Here is a 22,479-nt window from a genome sequence, read left to right on the forward strand (position 1 = left end):
TATCTATTGCAACATAGCAGATGACCCCAAAACTTAGCAGCTGAAAACAGGCACCATTTATGATCTCACAGTTTTTGAGGCTTAGTTGGGTAGTCCTGGCTCAGGGGCTGCAGTCCAGGTGTTGTCTAAGGCAACGGTCTTCTCTTGCTCGACTAGGGAAGGATCTGCTTCCGTGCTCAATTACATGGCTCCTGGAAGACCTCGGGGGAGCCGCTTTCAGGCTTGCTCATGGGAGCCTCTCCTCGGGGCTGCCTTAGGACACGGCAGCTGGCTCCCATCAGAGGTGTCAATCCAAGAGGGGCTAAGAGAGCACTCAAGAGGGAAGCCAAGGTCTTCTTATAATCTAACCATGGAAGGGATGGGTAGCACCATCACTTGCACTGTATTCTGTTCATTAGCAGCCCTCATTCAGAGGGAGGGCATAATCCAAGGCCATGAATATGAGGAGGCAGGAATCGTGGGTCAATTTTAGAGACCCCCCTATCAGCAAATTCTTTCTCACTTTGTTCAGTTCTTAATATTGCAATGTTTCAAATGGGACTCTTGATTTCTAGTGTCAGAAATCTCAACAGAAACGGGCTTATCCCCCCCCCCAAAATGTGTGCAGTATGGTGTTGTGTGACTTAAGTGACTGGGTAAATGTTGTCACCTGGATCTGGTCATCTTGGTTCTGCTTGCTCTGCATTGGCTCCATTCTCAGGTAGCTTGTCCTCTGTTATTGGCATAAAATTTTCAAGGCCTTCGGGTTCAAGGTTGGTGGCACAGCATAGAGTTTCTTTTCCCAGAAACTCTGGCATAAATTCCATTGGCTGAGTGGTTCCTAAGCCCATGCCCAAACCAACTGGGAGACGGAGGAATCATGCCTGTGTTGGCTGAGACCCGGGACACACGCCGCACTCACAGTCAGGGGTGAGCCCCACGAGCCGTGAGAGGGGAAGGTTAGTGCCCTTCGAGGGACATCAGGCAAGCATTTCACCGAAGTGCTGCCTGTACTGTCTCCCCCGAGTTTGTGGTCAACTGGAACCTATTAGAAAATGCCCACCTCGCCCTCACCATCCACCTCCACACCCACTGGGTCACAGAGCCCTGTGGGTCTCCTGCCATCTCTCATGGGCATCCAAGTCGCCGTGCATCCCTGGGCTAAAGCAGTAATGTCTAAAGTCACTGTTTGCACGCTTCCATTTTTGTTCACCTCTGTCCGATCTCCACATAGAAAACCAAGTGATTTTTTTTAAAAATGCCATCTGATGAGGTTAGTCCTCTGCTGAAAATTCATCCAAGTCCCATCAATTAAAATCCAGGGGCCACATGACCTGGTCTTTGCCCGCCTCTCCAGCCTGATCCGTGTCCATCATCAATCCTCGCTCTCTGAGTTCCTCGAATTCTCTAGGCTTCTTCCTGCCACAGGCTTTCCACACGCTGTCCCTTCCTCCCAGGAAGCTCTTTCCTTTCGTTGTGGTTCCTTCCTCCCCCACCCCACCCCACCCCACCCCACGTTAGCTCATCCACAGGGTCCCACTTTAGTGTCACTTCTGTAGCCAGGTCTTCCCTGACCCTCCAACATTAGATTCTATCACAGCACCCTGTACATTCCCTATATTGCAGGCATCTGAGTTTTAATTTTGTATCTATTTAGCATCTTCCATCTTAATGAAGGCAGAAACCTTGTTATAGTCACAGAGCTCCTGTTTGGTGCCTAGCAGGCATTCAAAAATATTGAGTGAATGTGATTTATTCTTCCTCATCTTAGACCTGGGCAATTGTGTTGTCCAGAAGATTAAATAAATGGCAAGATTCATTATCGCGTTAGAATTTGTTGGGGTCTTGCTTGGCCAAAAGCCCCTTGGTTCACGGGATTAAGTCAAGCATTGGAAAGAATAAAATTCTTTTGAGGACCTATGATGTGAAACATATATATGTTGTTGCACTTTAATTCTTACAACAACCTCTTGTGAGTTCAGCGCATTACCTCTGTTTTGTAGCTGAGGACACTAATGGCCAGAGAGCTAAAGGGACTCCTTCAAACTCACGTGGTGAGGATACCAAAGAAGTCACTTCGATGCCCAAATCCCAGGTCTGATTGGAATTATAGGAAAGACAGTGGCATGCTCATTTTCATAACTATGGAATTCTGGGTAGGCCAAAGTCGGAAGTCCAAAGGAACATAAAGGTGCAGTCCTGCAGGTTTTGTGCTGCTAGTTGGAGCAGAGCAACAGGTGTGCAGGCACTGGAATGAGGGCGGTGCGGCATTTCGGGGAGCTAAATCTCTTAACTACGTATTTCAGGTTTTCCTATCCATTCAAATAAAATTCCGGGGTGTCCAGTGTCCTGCAGTATAAAAGAAATCAAGTCTACCCAGTCTTCCTGTTACACTGTAATGGGATGTACGTGCACTGGGTAACACAGGCGCAAAATGAAGCAGGACAGACCATCCTGTTTCCTTGTTTCTCCAGTTGCAATATATGCAAACTAGTCTCCTTCCCTTTTTCCACTCTCTCTTCAAAGAGCTTGAGTAAATATGTGTTTGGCACAAGAAGGCTCTTAAAGGGGTGGGAGCGTTTACTTGAGGGGGCTGTGAGGGGGGTGCAGTGGCAAGCAGAGCTAGATGAATGTGGGGACTGGCTTCCTGGCCCTTTCACATTGTTCGTGAGGTGGAGGCTGGCGTGGTGGAATGATTCCCGCTAATGTGACAGTTTGCGATTTGTTTTTATTTTTAAACTCTTGTTTCAACGCCTCTGTAAAGTAAGTCCACCCCTCCCCCCCACACACACTCCATACATGCGTGCTTAATGTGAGAATAATGCAAAAAGGGACCTAGGAGGACAACCGTGACCTCATGAATTGATGAAGACAAGGAGGGAGCATGGCATTTCAGCCTTGGGGACAGGTGGGGAGTCCTACATCTCATGAGTCTGGGGAAAGGGAAGCGCCGTACAGGCATTTTTAAACCATGAGTAAATCCCCTACCACAGGAAGCATTCACCAGTGTGACAGAGGACCAGTGCTCGGCAAGACATGGTTACATTTGCAAAGCACCCAGAGGGAACAAAGAAGAATCACCAAGTTGTTGAACAAAAGGGAAAATACATATAAAAAGAAGAGGAAACCCCAGAACAGAATACCCAGAGTGTTTGGGATCATTTCCTCTAGAGAACGAAAAGCCGGTGACAGGGTAGAAAATGATTCTGAGGGTGGTGAATGCATCTCATGTTCTGTACATGTAGGATGCTCTGGTTCCAGACACCTGCAGGGAGACCCGGTGAATGAGGTCAGCACTCGCACCTTCATTGAGGTGTCCATCAAACACCTAGTTAGTGCCAGTCCCTGGTTCCCATGGATACTGTGGGGAACATAGAGATGTGGTTGATGCCCTCCCAGGGCTTGCAGTCTAGTTTAAAAAAAGCACAACATAAAGTGACAAGTGCAGTCAATGTGACAAGACAATGTGACAAGCGCCAGTTGCCCCAGAAAGCAAATAGTCAGGATTTAGCAGACAGTTCCAGACCCCTGGGAATCTGGAAGATAATACTGGTGATGTTGGTTTTATGCGTTAGCTAGACTGGGCTACTGTAGCTGGTTACCTAGTCAAACACTTATCTAGGGGTTGCTGGGAGAGTGTTCTTGAAGATGTGGCTAACTAACATCTACGATCAGTTGACTTCAAGGAAAGATTACCCTGGATGACGGTAATCATCCTAAGAAGGCTTCATAGAATCAGTTGAAGGTCTCATGAGCAAAACCTGAGGTTTCCCAGAAAAGAAATTCAAGATAAGCATCAACTTGGCTGGGTTTGCAGTCTGCCAGAACTGCCCTAGGGATTTCAGACGGACTGGCCGGTCCACACAGTCCTGTGAGTCAATTCTTCAAAACAAACCTTTCACACGTACACACACTCTCTGTTGGTCTGTTTCTCTGGAGAACGCTCCTGATGTCTTAGTCGTGTGAAGCTGGGGCAAGGTCGGGGAAGGTGTGTGAGGAGGTGAAAGCACCCAGGCAGGCCTGGGGTGAAAGAGAAGTGGCCAGAAAGCACATTGTATGTGACCTGGAGAGTCTGAAAGGGTTTTACATCTGGGAAATGAGAGGATCGGATTCACATTTTAGAAAGGACATCCGATTCTACTATTACTGAGCACAGAAGTCAGGAAAAACATATTTCCATTCCAGCAGGAAGGAATTCCTAACAAGGAAGACATTTTTAATAGGAGAAGGAGGTGCTGAGTCTCTTCCGGAATTTTCAAAATAATTTGACATTTCAACTGGTTGATGGCCACAGTCTTGCGAAAAAGGTGGCCGCGGTCTTTTTACAATCACGAGTCTTTCTGCTCTGCCTGACCTCCTTCACGGCTTGTAGCCTTCGCGAGTTGCTCACGTCTGCAGTCGATAGCTTTCCCTAGGAAGCTCTCCTTGCAACTAGGGAAAGATTCCAACCTGGCCCGGCAGCCTTTCTGGAAGACGGTGGAGGTGGGAGGGTGGCGGTCCGCTGGGGATTCCCGCTGCCAAAGTGGAAAGGAAGAGCGAATTCACAAACGGACGGGGGTTCCGCTGCCTCCCGAGTGTGGGGAGTGTGGGGAGAGGACTCGCCTACGACAGCGGCAGCCTCAACTCCGCCTGCCCGACCTCTGCAGGGTCGGTTCCCGCGCGCGTCCCCGCCAGTTCCGCGGCCCCCCGCGCCGCAGCCCGAGAGTCTGGGCGGGGGCGCGTACTTGCCGAGCTGGGATCTTGAAGGAGAGGTGTGGGGGGTGCGCCCAGTCAGACTGAGAAGTCCGAGGTGTCCCACCCCGCAGCTCTGCGGAGAACATTTGCAACCCCAGTCCCCAGCACAGGGATCTTGCTCTGAGGCCCTAACCGATTCTTCTTCTATTCCCTCTGCCTCCCTCGGTGAATTCACCCTGGCTCCCGGTGCGTTCCCCATCCTTCTCGTTCGGAACATTCTGCCCAGAGCTCCTTGCCCAGGTCAAGCACCCTCAGAGACGGGGTGAGGGCTGCTGGTGACTTGATAACCGCGGCGCAGACAGGAGGGAGAAACCGGCACCCTCATTGACGCCCCTACTGCAGGGGTCTTCGGGCGCCAAAGGGGCACTTCTCTGCACAACCGTGGGGGGCCAACGGGAGGGGAAGATGCTCACGTGCAAGGGGTTCGGGGACCCCAGCCGCAGAGCTGGGTCTACACCACTCACCCGACTGGGAAGGAGAGGGTTGGAGCCCAGCGAGCCGGGGAATGAGAGCGAGGACCTGGGGAGGGGGCAGGGTTAGTGGAAGGGGCCGAGAGAGGAGGCAGCAGGTGAGTCCGAGGGCTGCGTCCCCGGGCGGGGAGGCGGGCCGAGGGGGGATTGGGAAGGGAGCAGCAGGCAGGGGCGACGCAGACGAGGGTTGGGCTAGGAGGGGTGCGGCGGGGCGAGCCCAGGCGGCGAGAGAGGGAGTGGGGAAGCGGCGAAGGGGAGGGAGTTCCGAAAGGAGGGAAAGGAAGCGGGGAGCGGCGCAAGGAGCGAGCCTGGCAGGGAGAGCCGCAGAGCGCGGCCGAGCCCGTGCCGGAGCTCGCGCGGGGCACGGAGGGCTTGGCCGGGGGAGACACACAAAGACATGCGAAGAGGGGCTGAGCGAGGCTCGCGCACAAAGACGCCGGGGTGCAGGGCCGCTCGGGCTGCACCGACCGCCCCCGAGCCGCGCCGGGGCCGGGCCAGCGCCGAGCCCGGGCGGAGCGCTCCCCGGCGGCAGCGGCGGCGGCTGCGGGCCGGCGCGGGACCCGGGTCGCCCGCGCTCTCGGGGTGACCCGGGCCCGGCCGCAGGCGCTCGCGGGGGCGGCGGCGCCGGAGCCCAACTTGGCCTCGGCCTCGCCCTCTGCCCAGCCCGCCGGTGTCCCCTCCTTCCCGCGATTTCGTTTCTTCTCACGCTCCCCCCACCCCCTCCCGCGTCCAGCCCCGCTCTCCCCACCTTGTAAAACAAAGCCGGGGAAAATGCCTGCCCGTGCAGCTCGGAGCGCGCAGCCCGTCTCTGAATAAGAAGTGAGTACAATGGCGTGTTTGTGAAAGGTTCAAGTCCGTCTTTTTCAAAAACATTTTGAATGCTGCATGCCTCATGCTTCCCAGCGCCTCGCGGGAGAGACCCGGCTATAGAGCAGGAGGTGAGACCTCGGGGACCCCCTTCCATCTCCCGCCCCGCGCTCTCCCGCCCCAGCCTGTCTGGGTGGGCTGCAAATGCCCCGTCGGCTGCGAGCGGGCGTTTTCCACCTTCGTTTCCCGTCCAAGGTGTTGGGTCTTAATCTGGGGTTGGAGGCAAACCTATATCCCCCATCCTCGATCCTCTCTTCGCCGCTTCTCCCTCCAACCCCTCCTTTCCCGCTGGTACCTGGGGGGTTTGCGTCTGCCTTGGGGATGGTTTTGAGACACCTTGGGGGTAGTTTCCGAAGGAGGAGGGAGGTCAACCCTTGGGATAGCCGACTGGCAGGACGCGTGGTGACCCTGGTCACACTTGTTGCCCGTTGCCTGCTGGGACAGGCAGTGGTGCTGAAAAAAGCTCGTTTCTCCTGGTATTGAGTCGCCCATTGAACCCGGGAGCGGAGCGAAGAAGACACACCTGGGTGAGGCTGGGAGACCGGGGTTACGAGGTGCCGGGGCAGAGCAGGGAGGCAGTGACGGTGCCCAGTGTGTGTGGAGGGGGCCGGGCTCGGGTTCCTTGTGCTGAGGAGCTTCTCCTTCTGATCCTACACCAAGGCGCCTGGAGACGGAAACCCAGAGGGTTCCCCATGTTAGACCGAGAAGAAACGCTGTTATTTTATTTCGGTGTCCATTCTGTCTGGTGAACGTGCATTATATGTATTAATGTTAATGTAAAATAGGGGAATAGCTTAACATAATTAAACCCCACTAGGAAATGTATTAGCTTAAGACACCCGCAATCTTTAAAAAAAATATCTGTCCCTCCTTTTCCAAAAGCACATAGTGATAAGGTCTTAGTTTGGCGGTGAGATTTACAACTGGGATTTGGGGAGCATCCAGGAAAACAGTGTTGGGGTTTTCCAGTTCTACAGACTGGAAACCACTAATATGAAAACCCAGTAAGGGAGGAAGAACAGAGATCTGGAAAGGTTTGGGAAGCTTTCTCCAGAGAGAGATTGAGCTTCTGTGTGATTTTGTTATTTGTATTTCAAAAATAGCCTAATTTTAGATGATGACCTTTATTTTTCATCAGACTCATCAAGCGGCTCGGAGGTTGGCTGGGGTGGCTAGACGGCAGATGACAGTGATTTTTAGCTATTATCAGCTTTTCTATTTAAAAAGTTTTTTTCTTAAAAAATTAAACTACTGAACACAGATGCAGTGCTAATTTTGAGTGAAGCTGCCTCCGTAAACGTCAGCTGTTCAAGGTGTCTCCTGGTTCAGGGCTTTATTCGGGGCAGGAGAGTGTGTCAGGAGGGAAACGTGCACATACCTGCGGTGAAGAGGTTGGCCTGCAGGTCATCTCTGTAATGTGCGTGTGGGGGGATTCACGCGCATACAGGTACCGTCCCCTCCTCAGAGCGCTCTGACTTCGTCTCCTCAGAGTCAGAACCGTTTAGAGATTTGCCATCATTTTACGATACTGCTTAGGTCTGGTGCTTCACATAGCTTGGTTTGCAAAGCCTTTTTTTGTGTGATGGGTAACTGAAGATGTATTTGGTGAACTCAAACCGTGGTAGTCCTGTGTTTAACTCTGGCAGTCAGGAGGGCAATGTATGTAGCCATGGGAAAGCTGACACTCTCCGTTTCCTTCTTTTCCTCAAGTAATTTCAGGTTCCTGTAGGGCATTTGGGTGCTATTCCATAGCGATGTCCACATACTTACCCAAAAGTGTCTTTTAGATTAGGTTCTCATTTTATTAAACCCATATTATATACACTAATTTTACTTATAACAATCATGGACATGTAATTGATTATTCTAGCTGTGTCGGTGGCTTACATCCCCTGTTTTGGGGCCATTCTATTACCCCTTTTGCTTTAATGTTGCTGTTCCAGTCCAATGTATTGTAGTAGATGACTTATTCTCCCCTCAGCAAGTGGAAATCTAGTACCTCTTGTATCTGCTAAAAAGGAATCCATTAATGGTATTTTTGAACAGCTGAGATAAATAATAAATGAATGTAGAGTCACCTCAGAGTATATGGGAATTTGTAAGAGAACACAGAAACTCACTCTAATGGAGCAATTAGCTTTGCACAGAGCATGTAGGGTCCAAGGTGTGAGGCAAGGTTTTAATTTTTTTTTTCTTGATAATGTTCACTGTGGAAATGGAAGAAACGGGTCACGTCTCGTCTGCACCAAGGATTTTGCCACAATGGGTAGCAATACTTTTATTTTTATAAACATGTCAGAGACCAAATAGCAAAGTCTAGAGAATGCTTAATCACGAGCCCACTGTTGAGGGGAAGCAAAAAGAAATGATTGGGCTATTGTGGTTTATTTATTATCGTGTATTACCAGAAAATTACTAACGTTTTACTTTGAGCAATAAGACTTGAGTCGCGAATTCACTTATAATACAATTCCTTCATTATAATGATTTTGTGGTATAAAGTGTTAAGTACTTGAGAAGAAGAACGATGGACGAGCCTTCTTCTTCATCAATTTTCAAATATCTACTTTCGTATCATCAACTCTTAGGGAAGTCACTGAGGTTTTGTTGCCTAGCATGGCAAACAGACATAAATTTTGGAATTAGTTAGGAAGAGCTGAGTCATGCTTTGATTTTTTTTTAAGTTTGTCGGTCCACCTCCTGTTGTTTTCTGCCCTCCCATGTGGATCCCCAATAGCAGCGGAGAGCTACGACCCCGCCCCTTTTCCTTGAACCCATATATACAAGCTTCCACCAGGGGAACAGGGTTCAGCCGACAACCTTGGCTGATCCCTTCAACAAGCCCACCCACTACCCCTCTGTCTCCTCCAACCTAACCCTCATTCTCTGTTGTTGTCAGTGGCGGCACCTGACTTGCTGGATCCAAAATCTGCCGCTCAGAACTCCAAACCGAGGCTCTCGTTTTCCACGAAACCCACAGTGCTTGCTTCTCGAGTGGAGAGTGACACGACCATTAATGTTATGAAATGGAAGACGGTCTCGACGATTTTCCTGGTGGTCGTCCTCTATCTGATCATCGGGGCCACCGTGTTCAAGGCGCTGGAGCAGCCTCACGAGAGTGCACAGAGAACCACCATCGTGATCCAGAAGCAGACGTTCATTTCCCAGCACGCCTGCGTCAATTCGACTGAGCTGGACGAGCTCATCCAGGTAAATGGCACGGGCCAGGTGTTCTTCCGTCTCCTCTGCGGGGGAAGAAAGAGAAAGAGCTGGAGGAGACAGCTCAGGGGGCAAAGCTGTCCTGATGTGCCTGCGTGAGCCCTAGTCCACCTTCCTCCTTATCTAGGCTGCTTCCGCCAGTTTGTCTCCTCTCTACCCTTCTCTCCGTTTCCTTACCTCCACCGTCTTTTCTTCTCCTTTTCCCTTACCTCTCCTTCCCATTGTTCCTCCTCATCCCCTTCTGTTCCTGCTCTTCTCTATTTCTGTCCTGGCATCTCCCTGCTTTCTTTCCCTCTGCCCTGCTTTGGAACGGCCTGGGGACGCCCATGGACATGGGGGTGAGCTTGCTGGAGGCCCTCCTGGTTAAATGACCTTGGCTGACTGAGATGCTTTGCTGTGGCAAAGGAGAGGAAAACATAAGGCAGACCGAGTGTGTTAATCGTGGCACTGACTATGGTGAGATACGAAAGATGAGTCTGTGGTATGACCCTCTTGCCATGGGCACTCCTCATGGCCCATCTTCACTCAAGCCAAAGGGTAACTCCGATAACTGCCTTTGCTAGGTGTCTAGGAGGGTAATGAGTCATTGCTTCTCCAGACCCCAACCAAAAGCGATTTATTTCTGCACAGAAAAACAGAGTTTTTGAATAAAAACTAACTTAGTTTTAATTTATTTGATAATAACAGGTTAGTATCCTTATGGAAAAACACTTTTGTTTTAAAATTTAATCCCAAAAGGACTTAAATATTTCGGTTAGCCTCCTTGGAGATCGCTATATTTTTGTTGTAGATTTTTGCGTAAAACGTAAGTCAAGCCTGGTGGAGAAGAAAGCCCGAGAACTTTCTTGTATCAAGAGATCTGCCTGGTTGTTGAAAACATTCTTCCTCATCTTACAGTTGTTTTTACATCATTCAAATGTGTTGAAATAATAGGTTGTGGGAAGAAATCATTATTGCTTTTAATCCAGCTTTTTGCTCTAAGACCTTTCCTCTTTTATTTCCTCTTGCCATTAACTCCCAGCTTCTACCTCTGCCCTTCAGAGCCCTCTGCAATTAAGAATACCCAAGTTCAAGTTTTATTGAAAATTAGATGGGGGTCAGCTAATATTCTCTGACCCTCGTTTAGCTCCTACTACGTTCAGACACTTCTGCATCTCACTTACTTGACTTAAATTTGGAAAAGGGTCTTCCTAGACTTATGTACTGAATTCTGTACTATTTTGAGATGATAGCAACATTTTCGGTAGTGACAGTGAACCTGACAACTAATATCATTGTCCCATCCATCTCATTGCCTGTTCCTATATGAGATCGCTATTACTTCACTCTCTTTGTGTCTCATACTCCTAAGAGGCATGACAAATCTTTGGGTTTTAGAAGAGCTACAGGTTGTTTTGGAGGCAGCAAGGAGGAGAGGTAAAGCCTACACGTTGGGATCAGGTAGATGTATTTTAAACTCCACTCGAGTACTTTTCTAGAAGTGCCATCTTAAACAAGCAATTTTGCTCCTTAAGCTTTAAAGGATCTATCTGGGCCCTGGCTGGTTGTGGCTCAGTTGGTCAGGCATTGTCTGCAAAGCAAAAGGCCGCCGGTTCGATTCCTGGTCAGGACCATGTCTGGGTCAAAGGTTTGGTCCAGGTTGGGGCGCAAACAAGGCAACCGATCAATGTTTTTCTCTCACATCGATGTTTCTCTCTCTCCCTTCCCCTTGGTCTAAAACTAAATAAATAAAATCTTTTAAAAAATAAATGGTTTATCTGGTCTAGGGAAAGAATATCTATCAAATAGGGTTGCCATGAAGAGATGATCCAAGTAAAGCATTTAAGTGCATAAACAGCATTGAGTTTGTTCGCTATCGTCATCTTCTTATCCCCTACGTCCACCTCATCCCCTTTTTAGGGGTTGAAGCATCTGATTCTTACCATCTGAAGTGAGGTGTGTTCGGTCTTGGACAGGGGAAAAAGCCTGGAATTAGGACAATGCTGGAGGAAACTCTGTGTGAACTCGTAAATGGTCCCACTGTTCAGCACCACCCAGGTGTACTGAGAATTAGGAAAATGACTCGAAGGTCATGGCAGGTGGAGACAATCTGGAGGTGGAGGTGGATCATTTTTGCTACATTGTTTTTGGAATGGCAACAAACAGAGCTCAATATATGACCTAATTTTATCCTTTCTGCTGCACACAGGCAATCCACTTTAGCTTTATTAATATTCACGGCTGGTTGAGTATTTTTGCTTTTTAAAAATTTTAAGTATTTTTGTGCTTATTCAGTATTTTTCAATGAAGAAGTTGCCTCTTATTTGTTGTCATATGACTCACCTTTATAACCCGATGGCTCTAATAAATTACTTTTTTCTCTTTGAATAGAATTTCTTCTGATAAAAAAAAATCTTTGTAATGGCATGGCTTCAAGGACCCAGAGCAGCATTGAAATAGGCAGGAAGGCAAGTGAGCCAGTAATCAAATATTGGAATTACATTTCATTCATTATGGTTCTCATAAATTTCCAAGTGTATCTCCTGAGTTTATCTCCCCATTTAATCATCCTTTAAAACTTCATTAATACATATATTATTATAACGTTGTTTCTGGAGATTCATTCTCTTCCTTTGACTGAGCCATGCTACCCTGTTCCTTTGTGTGCCTTGTAACTTTGTGTTGGGATGGATCCGTGTGAAAAAACGGCCACCTCCCTCAGTCTTTTCAGAACGACTTGTATGGGGAGAGCCGTTCACCAACCATCCCAGCTTGAGATGCCTCTCAAACCTTTGCTGTGGACTATCTTCTCTGGACTTGGGCATGCAAATTAGATGGATTGGCTAGTTTCTTTTTTCAGGAGCTTGAATCTCTTGCTACCTCTGGTGTCTGCCAGTAGTACTGCAGATTTCTGGAGCTATTGGGAGCCACTCAGGTCTCTCTTATTCTCAGTGGTCCCCACATTTCTAGGGTACGCTGCATCCTGTCAGCACTCTGAATCGGGCAAGACACAAACCATTCCCTTGGGTAGCTCCTCCCAAAGCAGGAATGTTCGACACGGCTCCACTCTCTTCTTGCCCCACGATGGAGAGGTTGCCTAGCTGTGTTGGTCTCTGCCTCTGTACGTGGGTCCTCTGGAGCAGAGGGAGGCTGCCCTGCTCACTCTGGTCCTCAGTGTCCCCCAGGAACCTAGAGTGTCCTGGCTTCTGTCAGAGCTCTGAGATAGGTAAGGCAGAATCCAGTCACTTGGGCAGCACCCCCAAACCCCAGAATATCAGATGCACATTCCAACCCTTTCCCTTTCCAGGAAGAGGCCGGGGACTGGGAGTTTTCTTCTGATCGTGGTGCCCTGGACTAGGGGGAAGACTGTGCGATCTGAAAGATGACACAGGGCTCCCGGGCTTCTAGCATGCAGTGACCGTATAGTGGTCAGTGCTGTGCGTTGTGAGAGATAATAGAGGTGTGACTTGGAGATATGGTGGGTTTAGTGCTGGATCGCCATAATAAAGATCACATTACAATAAAGCATGTCACACAAATTTTTTTTTGGTTTCCCAGTGCATATAATAGTTATGTTCACACTATACTGTAGTCTATTAAGCATACAATAACATCATGTATCAAACCAATGTAAATGCCTTAATTAAAAAATACTTTATTGCTAAAAAATACAAACCATCATCTGGGCCCTCAGTGAGTCATAATCTTTTTGCTGGTGGAGGGTCTTGCCTTGATGTTGGTGGTGCCGACTGACCAGGGTGGTGATTTCTGAAGGCTGTCACATCAAATGACCCCTTCTCTCATGGTTGTGCTCTCCGTGGCATGCGGTGCTCTTTGATGGCATTTTACCCACAGTGGAACCTCTTTCAGTAGTGGAGTCGATCTTCTCAAACCCTGCCGCTGTTTCTTCAGCTAAGTTCACGTACTATTCCCGGTCCTTCATTGTCATTTCAACAGTTTTGACAGCATCTTCCCCATGAGGAGGGTCCATCTCAAGAAGCCACTGATTTTGCTCATCCCTAAGAAGAAACTCCTCATCATTCAGGTTTGATCATGAGAGCAGCAACTCAGACACACCTAGAAACTCCACTTGTACTGCTCATTCTCTTGCTATTTCCACCATGTCTGCAGTTACTTCCTCCAACAAAGTCTTGAACCTCTCGAAGTCACCCAAGAGGGCTGCAACCCACTTCTTCCAAATTCCTGTTAATGCTGAGAGTATGACCTCTTCCCACGAACCACGAATGAATGGTCTTAGTGGCATCTACAAAGGTGAATTCTTTGCAGAAGCTTTCAGTTTATTTTGCTGATTCATCAGAGGAATCCCCATCTATGGCAGCAATAACCTTAGGAAATGTAGTTCTTAAATACTCACACTTGAATGTTGAAATTGCTCTCTGCTCCATGGGCTGCAGAGTAGACATTGGGTTAGCATGCACGAAAACAACGTTCATCTCATTGAGCCTCCCCATCACAGCACCGGGCTGCCCAGGTACATTGTCCATGAGCAGCGTGATATTTTGAAAGGAATCTTTTCTTTTTTGAGTAGTAGGCCTCAAGGGTGGGCTTAAAATATTCTGTAAACCATGTTGTCAACAGATGTGCTATAATCGAGGCTTTGTTGTTCCATTTATAGAGCACAGGCAGAAGAGATTTAGCATAATTCTTCAGGGCCCTGGGATTTTCAGAATGGCAAATGAGCACTGGCTTCCACTTTCACTCACCAGCTGCGTTAGCTCCTCACGAGGGAGTCAGCAGGTTCTTTGAAGCTTTGAAGCCAGCCATTGGCTCCTTTTCTCTAGCTATGAAAGTCCTAGATGGCATCTTCTTCAAATAGAAGGCTGTTTTGTCTACGCTGAAAATCTGTTGTTGACTGTGGCCACGTTCTGGAATTATCTTAGCAGGATCTTCTGGCTCGTTCGCTGTGGCCTCCGCATCAGCATTTCTGCTTCACCTTGGACTTCTGTGTTGTAGAGACAGCTTCTTTCCTTAAACCTCAGAACCAGCCTCTGCCAGCTTCAGACTTTTCTTCTGCAGTTCCCTCTCCTCTTCATAGGCTTGAGCTGAGTTAGGGACTTGCCCTGGCTTCGGCTTTGGCTGAAGGGAATGTTGCGGCTGGTATGACGCTCTGTTCAGACCACCCAGACTCTCCCCATGTCAGCAATAAGGTTGTTTCACTTTCTTATCACTCATGTGTTCGCTGGAATAGCATTTTTAACTTCCTTCCAGAATTTTCCTTTGCATTCACAGCCTGGTTCATTGGCACAAGGGGCCTAGATTTTGGCCAGTCTTGTCTTTCAACATGCACTCCTCACTGAGCTCACTAGGTTCTAGCTTTTGGCTTCAAGTGAGAAATGTGCAACTCTCCCTTTCACTTAAACACTCAGGGCCTGGTGGGATTATTGACTGTCTAATTTTAATACTGTTGTGTCTCATGGAACAGGGAGACCCAAGGAGAGAGAGAGAGAGAGAGAGAGATGGGAAGTCCTGTAGCTGGAGCAGTCAGAGCAGAGGCAACATTTATTCATCATTGTTCATTGTCTTATGTGGGCGCAGTTGGTGGCACCCCAAAACAGTTACACTGGTACTAACAACAATCACGGACCACAGACCACCATTAACAAATATAATAATGATGAAAAAGTCTGAAATAGTGTAAGAATAGTGTAGAGTACATGACACAGAGATACTAAGCAAGCAAATGCTGCTGAAAAAATGTTGCCAATAGACTTGGTCAACACAGAATTGCCACGAAACTTCAAGTTGTGAGAAATGCGGTATCTGCAAAGGGCGGTAAAGTGAAGTGCAGTGAAACTTCACGCCCATACACGGTCAGCTCCGGGCAGACAAGTGCGTGTCTGGGGGAAGGCATTCCCGGGAGAGAGGATCGTGAGAGCAGAGGTCCAGAAGCAGGCCCGTTCTTGGCAGAGAGGCCCCATGGGCAGAAGGAATGAATGAAGGGGGAATTTACATAAAAAAGGCTAGAGAAGTAACATAACAGGGGCTTAGATCCTGCAGGGGTGTGCAACCCATGGCCTGTGGACGGCATGTGGCCCAGGATGGCTATGAATGTGGTCCAACACAAAATCGGAAATTTACTTGAAACCTTTTTTTTGCTCATCAGTTTTCATCAGTGTTTGTGTATTTAATGTGGGGCCCAAGACAACTCTTCTTCTTCCAGTGTGGCCCAGAGACACCAAAAGGTTGGACACTCCTGAGAGGGCATTGTAAATCAGTGTCAGGGATCTTGGATTTTACTCATAGTTAGTTACAGGAACGTGGAAGGGCCTTGGGCAGAGCAGGCACATGATCTGGCTTTGAACTCTAAAGCATCGCTGTGGCTGTCCCATGAGGAAGAGAATTCAGGGGGGCAGAGTTGGGGAGCCACCGTAAGAACCTGGTACGGGGGAGACGGTGGTGGTCTGGATGAGGACGGGAGCCGTGGATGTGATGAGACATGATCAAATTGGGGTATTTCAAAAATAAACTTGACAGGATTTGATGTGAAGTGTGAGAAAAAGAAGTCAAGGATGATTCATAGGTTCGGGGCTTGAAGAACTGGCAAGAGGAAGCTGCCAGTTAATGAGATGGAAAAACCTGGATAGAGCAGGTTTTAGCAAGGATCCAGAGTCTGGTTTGGCGAATGATGGGTTTGCATGGCCTATCGGACGCCCAGGCAGGGGAGTGGTCCAGGGTGAAGAATACCTTTGGGACTTACTAGCATGTTAGTGATGTGTAAAGCCTTGAGACTAAATGAAATCGCCCAGTGTAGGAGTGCGGGCAGGTGGAGAGGAGCACACCCAGGGCCTCAGTGGTGAGGGCGGTGAGATAGTGGTCAGGGAGATGGGAGGCAAGCAGACCACATGGTGGTCTCTGAGCCAAGTGAGGACTCGTTCCAAAGTGGGAGGGACTAGCTATGTCAAATGCTACCGCCAAGTCTTACTACTCTCTTCACCGTGATCTGTAACATGCAACTGGTACTCTAGACTGTACATTCATGGTAGTGAACGTATGTGTACTTGGCAGTCATTAAGCACAAAACACGACGCAAATGATTTCTGAGTTGTTAGCATCATACGAAACACAGCCTGTATGTGATGCACACAGAAAAGACAAGTCCTGGGACCCTTTGGGGCACGTTATACACGTGGATAAAATAAATAGGATGTCCACCTAGTCTTCAAACTTATGAATGGATTCTTTTTAAAAATTCAGTTATAAACTCATGTATTGCTTAGAACCTTTAAAGTGTTTTCACACAGAAGTAAAGTATAGAGGATGGCTATGTGCAGGCCTCAAGCTAGGCAATGGAAGCTTTCATGCAGCTAAACTGTAACACCAAGACCTGAGAGTGGAACAATAAAATTTCAAATATATTGTTTTCATTATTTGTACTTCTTTGGAACCAGTGATCCATGTAGCCTCTTTATGCATCAGCTTTTGTGGAAGATTAAATGATATGTATCTTATTTTTGTTAGATTGATAATGGTCACAGGGTTATTTTTCTTTCTATTAAAAAATTTTTTATTTATTGATTTGAGAGAGAGAGAGAGAGAGAGAGAGAGAGAGACATCAATTTGTTGTTCCACTTTGTTTATGCATTCATTGGTTGATTCTCGTGTGTGCCTGACCGAGGGTCGAACCCCCAAGCTTGGCGCATTGGGATGATGGTCTCGCCAGCTGAGCTACCCAGCCAGGGCCTCTCGGGGTTATTTTTATCAGGTGGTGAAACACCTCAGTCTTTCAGTGCTGGTTCCAAATAGTTATTCAAGGAGAGGTAGCTTTTGAGAGGACACCCAACAGATGCACAGTGGGTGATTAAAAATGAAACAGTGAGTGAAGTTCAAGTTCAGTCACCTCCTGATGCCAACACTCTTCCCCCTTCATGCGTCCTCTGGATCCTCAGGACACTCCATGTTGCTTTTACTGTGACTTTTCATTCCTGTCCCTCTCTGCCCAGTTTAAACACAGCTGGCTGGTTCTACCAGCAGGAACACATTCTTGCTTTGAGGGCAGGAGAAGCAAAGATCAACTTGATACTTCTTCGCCAGACGTGAGACCCATCCTCCCCCAACAATCGCTCTAGCAGTGGCATCTTCCTAGGCTGCTGTGTTCTGAATGCTCTCGGGGCTGATATTCTTGTGTGAATGAGGAGGAACAATGCGGCGTGTGTCAGTGACTGATGGAGAAAACATGGGGAAAGATGCCAGGCTCGTTTCGGGGCTGATGGTTGTGGTGTGACACTCTGAAGTCAGCCCGAGAGGTGCCTGAGGGAAGAGTTTAATTGCATTTTTGTGCGGTAACTATTGGACAGTTGTCAAATGGTAGCTCCATCATTCCAGTTGGCTTGAAAAAAAGAAATAAGAAATTCTGTAACATGCCTGTTTCTCAACAAAATCGATGTCAACTAATGCGGCCTTTTCACTCACTGGTGAGTGTATGGGTGTGGAATTGAGAAAGATGGAAGGCTAAGAAGCTAAGACAGGAAGAGCCTGAATCATTCCATTTTAGGAAGTAACTCATATACTATTTTTGCTCTCTCGATTCGGTGACATTGAACCCAAAAGAAATATAAACATGGCAACCAGTTTTGCAAGACTTCCGTTTCTCTGTGTAACGCTAGCAAGTCATTAGTTAACTTAATCTGCGGGGTGTTAAGAAATTTTACCTGGAACCTGAAAGCCCAGACCTTTCTTGCGGGCCTATTTACTGGCAATGAGTCAACTTAGGGGAACTGAGAAATACCCACATTTTACAGGGTCTGAACAGGAACCGTCTATCAGAATACCACTGGAGTATTTTAGTATTGTGATGTTTGGCCTTTATTGATGACTAGTTCAGGTTGTGGGGAGTTTGATTTACTTCAATACAAATTGGGGTAACTTCTTTTTGTTCATTGGGCATGTGTGCAAGGAGCATGATTTCCCCTCTAAATATGTAACTAAAAGAGCATGATCTCTTAGTTACATATTTAGGAAGGGCAGGAAGAAAATCATTTGTTTTTAAAACTTATTTTTAAAACCTATGAAACCTGTTTACACTTGTATCTGTTGTAGAACTATAGGCTTAAGTGTACTGGAAAACCAAATAAGCAGAGATCAGTGGCATTCTATGGAAAAAGCCAACAGAATCTCCAAATTTGGGAATTCTATGGATGCATGTAATTGACAGAGTAAAACTGCCCTTGTTCCATTTTGGGCTATTTATTTAATCAGTTTAGAATGTCAAGTTTTAGAAACAGTGCATGAATCAATGCTGGTCAGTGTGGTAGGCCATAGGCAAAACGGTATGAAAATTTTGTCTTCGACGCTCTGTCTCCTTGATCTCAGGCTCCTGCCCACACAAATCCTATTTTAAGGGTGACCTCCTTTAAAAGAACTTCCTAGATAGAGTGACTGTAAGTTGTATTAAGTTCCCACGTTATTCTTGTGGAACTGTTTCTTCTTTGTTATCTAAGCAACCTCCGTCTCTTTCTATATGCCCTTTTGTTTCTTTCCTACTTCTCACTCAACCTGCTCTCTTCGTGTTTTCTTCACTTTTATTAACCTTGTCCCCTTACTGGTGCTGGGATGGAAGGGGAGGAAAGATAGAGGTTGGTATTCTGAGAGAATATTAATATGTTGCACAGTGATATGGAATCCGGGAAAACGCGTGACGACACGCACGGTTGTGGAAGGGCAGGTTTCAGTGTGCCGGCTTCACGTGTATGTTTCTGGCTCCTCCCGTGTTGCAGGGACTCAGGGATCTTGACCACGTTCTAGCCTTTCTGTACCACAGTGTCACCTCACACAGGACTCGAAGAATAACAGAATTTCAGTGTTTCAAGTTCAGTCCTTGCCATCTATCTCTTTAATAGCTTAGAAAATGAACTTGGAAACCGCCACACACATTCATTCAGTGATGGAGAAGGGGTGATGTAAACTACGTCCCATGTAGCTCCTCAGTGGATGGTGACATCCATGAAGTGAGACATCAATGACTTCAAAACGCCTTGGAACATGCTTATATCATATGAAAATACCTGAAGGCAGATTTGATGATTATAACTTTTAACAAAACTAAAAATCGAATGCCTGTGTGTTGCAGAAATCTGTTTTACAGAGTGTGACTTTTTATTCTTATTTTCCCCAATGTCCAGTACCATGTGTACTACTCTTCTGATGATAAGAATCGTCCCAAGTGGACATAACCAGGGCCTACGACGCTGCACCCAGCAGTGCGCCTCTGCTTCTGGCCCTGTCGATGACATCCACCCCCAACAAACCCTCTGTTGTTCCCAGTTTGGATTTTAAGCTTTTGTTTCTACTAAAAGAAGTCAATTTACACTTGCAAAAGCGCAAGTAAAAAAGGTGTACACTTCATTAGTCTGTATAAAAATAGCTTTGAGATGCAATGGTGTAATCTCCAAATAGCTGGAAAGACACAGGGAGGGGAGCGAGATGTTTGCTTTTCAAGTCCGGTGTACAGACACTGCTTCTTGCAGGAAATACTCTCCTTCTTCAGTTATAAGAATTGCCTTTTGTTTTTTCAAAGGGTGCTTTATAAGAATTTCTGATTAATGTGTGGTTAAACTTAGGTCATCCATTACTTGGGAGCACATTCAAGGACTTTGAAAGTCTTTTCAAGAAATTATGAAATAGGTTCTGATTCAAATTGTTTCCAACAAAAACAATAGATTAAAAACATTATTGCATATTGCCTGACTCACTGAAAAGATATACTCTGGGGAAACCTTGAAAATTTACTTCTTTACCAGAATCTAAATATAGCATGATTTAATCACCTGGATTCTGTATGAAATATGCAAATTTACCGATTCATCTTTTTTCCACAAGAAATGAGAAACATGTACTTTAGAAAGAAAATGTTATTGAGGTTAGATTTAGAAAAATCTCACTTTTGTCAATATTTATGATAGTCCATTTAATTATGTGATGTAATTGTGGGATTTTTTATTTTTGAATTTGTGTAGATTCCTCTATTTCTCCTAGACCAAAAAAAAAGCAAAACAATAAACAAATGTCATTTCCATATAACTATAGAATTTCTGAAAATTCAGTTACATGGAATGTGTTTCAAGTTCATTTATCCAATTGAAGGCTAGAATGTATACTATAGTATGGAAGATTTGATATCAAAAGATGAACATACAAAGTTACTTCTATAAAATGTAACCATCATAAATATTAGATAATATCCTTTGATTTGTCAGATATATACAAAGTTGGACACAACTTGAATATCAAATAAGCGTTCAACCATTAGCCAGCCCATGCTTTCCCAGAATAGCATTCTTAGACATATAGGGTTTTACTTAAACTAACAAATACATATTCTTCACAGTAGAACTATAGAACCATCATAGATTGGTTTGCTGTAAAGTTTGCTGCTTATTGGAATTAGCTTTAATGCTACGGTAATAAATATCACACTGCAAAGAAATGTAGCATGTTTAACACACTATTCATGAAAACATAAGTACCATTCTTTTGCATGCTAATATGAAGTTGTCATTTTGTAGGCCAAAAAGTGCTTGGATATTGGCAATATTGTATGGTTCAATCCAGTATTACCATTAGCCGAGAGATGCACTGGAGTGTTCTCGTGGAATAATGTGCTAATATGGCGTGACCTGCAAGAAGCTGTTTGCTCTCTTGCTGGATGGTTAGTGGTCCCAGAAATATTATCTCATGCATTGGACTCATGGGAATATTTTAATGATTGTCAGTAATTGCCTTGCATTCCAAGGCTGTGCTAATTTCATATGATTATAACAAGAGTCTTATCAATGTTTGGTGTTAAAGCGGGTTGTAGTTCCAGAAATCCAGATGACATTCCTATAATTCAAGAATGCACAAATTCATAGTAGAATGCTGTGAACTTTGATTCTAAAGCCATCATTGTCATGGAAACAAACTCATAATTTTGTGAGTAATTACCTTTATCATCTCTATGAGTATAAGCCTCTTAGTGCTCTAGTTCCTAAGTATTGACTTATACTCTTGACTAAAATAATATATTCAATTTTCTTTCCTTATGCATATTCTATTATTGACTATAAACTAACTGAAGAGCAAAATTGGGTATGAATCCAAACACTATTTCTATTGTAGATTTCTACTTCTTTAATCCTTCAGATAATAATAATAATGTGTTAGAATTAAGTGCATAGGACCCAACATTCACTTCACCCTATTCTAAAAAATTCAAGTTATTCATCAGTTGTCAACATGACTTGATTGTTTACAGAAGTTGCCTTTAGTGGGAAAGTGAATTGTTATTACTGATGAAGTGACTGTTATGAAGGGCATATACAGAAACAGTTCTCATGAAGGTATTGTTAAATGATCTGTGGGCCTGAATTGATGTTGACATTGCAGACTCTCAGATCTATGACAGTGCACTTGCCAAGGCCATTCAATTTCCTGTGGTTGTTGACCAAGAGAACTTGTACACAAACATAAAATAAATGCACAAGAATATTCCAGAAAAAGGACCTCATGGTGGACTCATTCTCCTAGTGATCTGACATATTCCCAGTGCCATCTCCAGCTTCTGTTGCAATAATCACAGCTCTGTGATAACGATTTACAACCCACACATTGCAGACATAACTGTTTATAAGTCTCCATTTGCTTCTTTTGCGTTTACATAATTTGTGGATCTTATCCACATGTCTGGGGAATGTTGCACCTCATCATTGACAAGCAAAAGAACAGGCTAAAAAGTGGTGGTGCTGGTCAGAAAGTCTAGATTGAGTCAGTTGTTGGAGGAATTAGCTTGCTTCCAGTCAATAAAAAAATTAGTTTTACTTAATGGGGTGAAGTCTAAAGATGTGCCTTGTCTTTTCTCATCTATATCTCCCATGTTTTTACTTCTCTTGCTTCCTCATTGCCTAACATGAAAAGCAACTGATCATTTTTTAAATAAATGAATGTGTTGAAGAAATGTCTGTGACCCATAAAAATATACTTTGGATGCAGTAATCATCTATCTAAATCCCTCCCTCTCCTTCCTTGATCTTGACTGGAAGCATCAGTTTTTCCTGGGAGTGACAAGGCTAGAGGTCATTGAGCCTGTGCTTGCAATGTGTGTATTCCTATCTTAAGATGTATCCAAAGACATTTTAAAATCTTTAAGTTTTCCTGGCTGGTGTGGCTCAGTGGACTGAGTGACAGCCTGTGAACCAAAGGGTCGCCCGTTCAATTCCCAGTCAGGGCACACGCCTGG

At 45.8% G+C, this 22,479-nt stretch overlaps 1 protein-coding gene across 6 annotated transcripts in view; it reads left to right on the forward strand.

The window, feature by feature from the left end:
- KCNK2 (potassium two pore domain channel subfamily K member 2) overlaps window positions 1–22,479 on the forward strand; it is a 160,712-nt gene that overhangs the window by 63,229 nt on the left and 75,004 nt on the right. For 2 of the 6 annotated variants that reach the window (XM_028531032.2, XM_036015994.1), the window contains exons 1-2: window positions 5,983–6,121; window positions 8,950–9,260. In XM_028531032.2, the coding sequence (XP_028386833.1) occupies window positions 6,076–6,121; window positions 8,950–9,260 (357 nt within the window). In that variant the 5' untranslated portion in view covers window positions 5,983–6,075. Of the gene's footprint in view, window positions 1–4,243; window positions 4,731–5,551; window positions 6,122–6,425; window positions 6,578–8,949; window positions 9,261–22,479 lie in introns of those variants that run through there. The other 4 variants (XM_036015997.1, XM_036015996.1, XM_028531033.2 and 1 more) reach the window with 4 other exon arrangements.

This window comes from Phyllostomus discolor, chromosome 14 (assembly GCF_004126475.2).
Source record: "Phyllostomus discolor isolate MPI-MPIP mPhyDis1 chromosome 14, mPhyDis1.pri.v3, whole genome shotgun sequence".
Taxonomy (NCBI): domain Eukaryota; kingdom Metazoa; phylum Chordata; class Mammalia; order Chiroptera; family Phyllostomidae; genus Phyllostomus; species Phyllostomus discolor.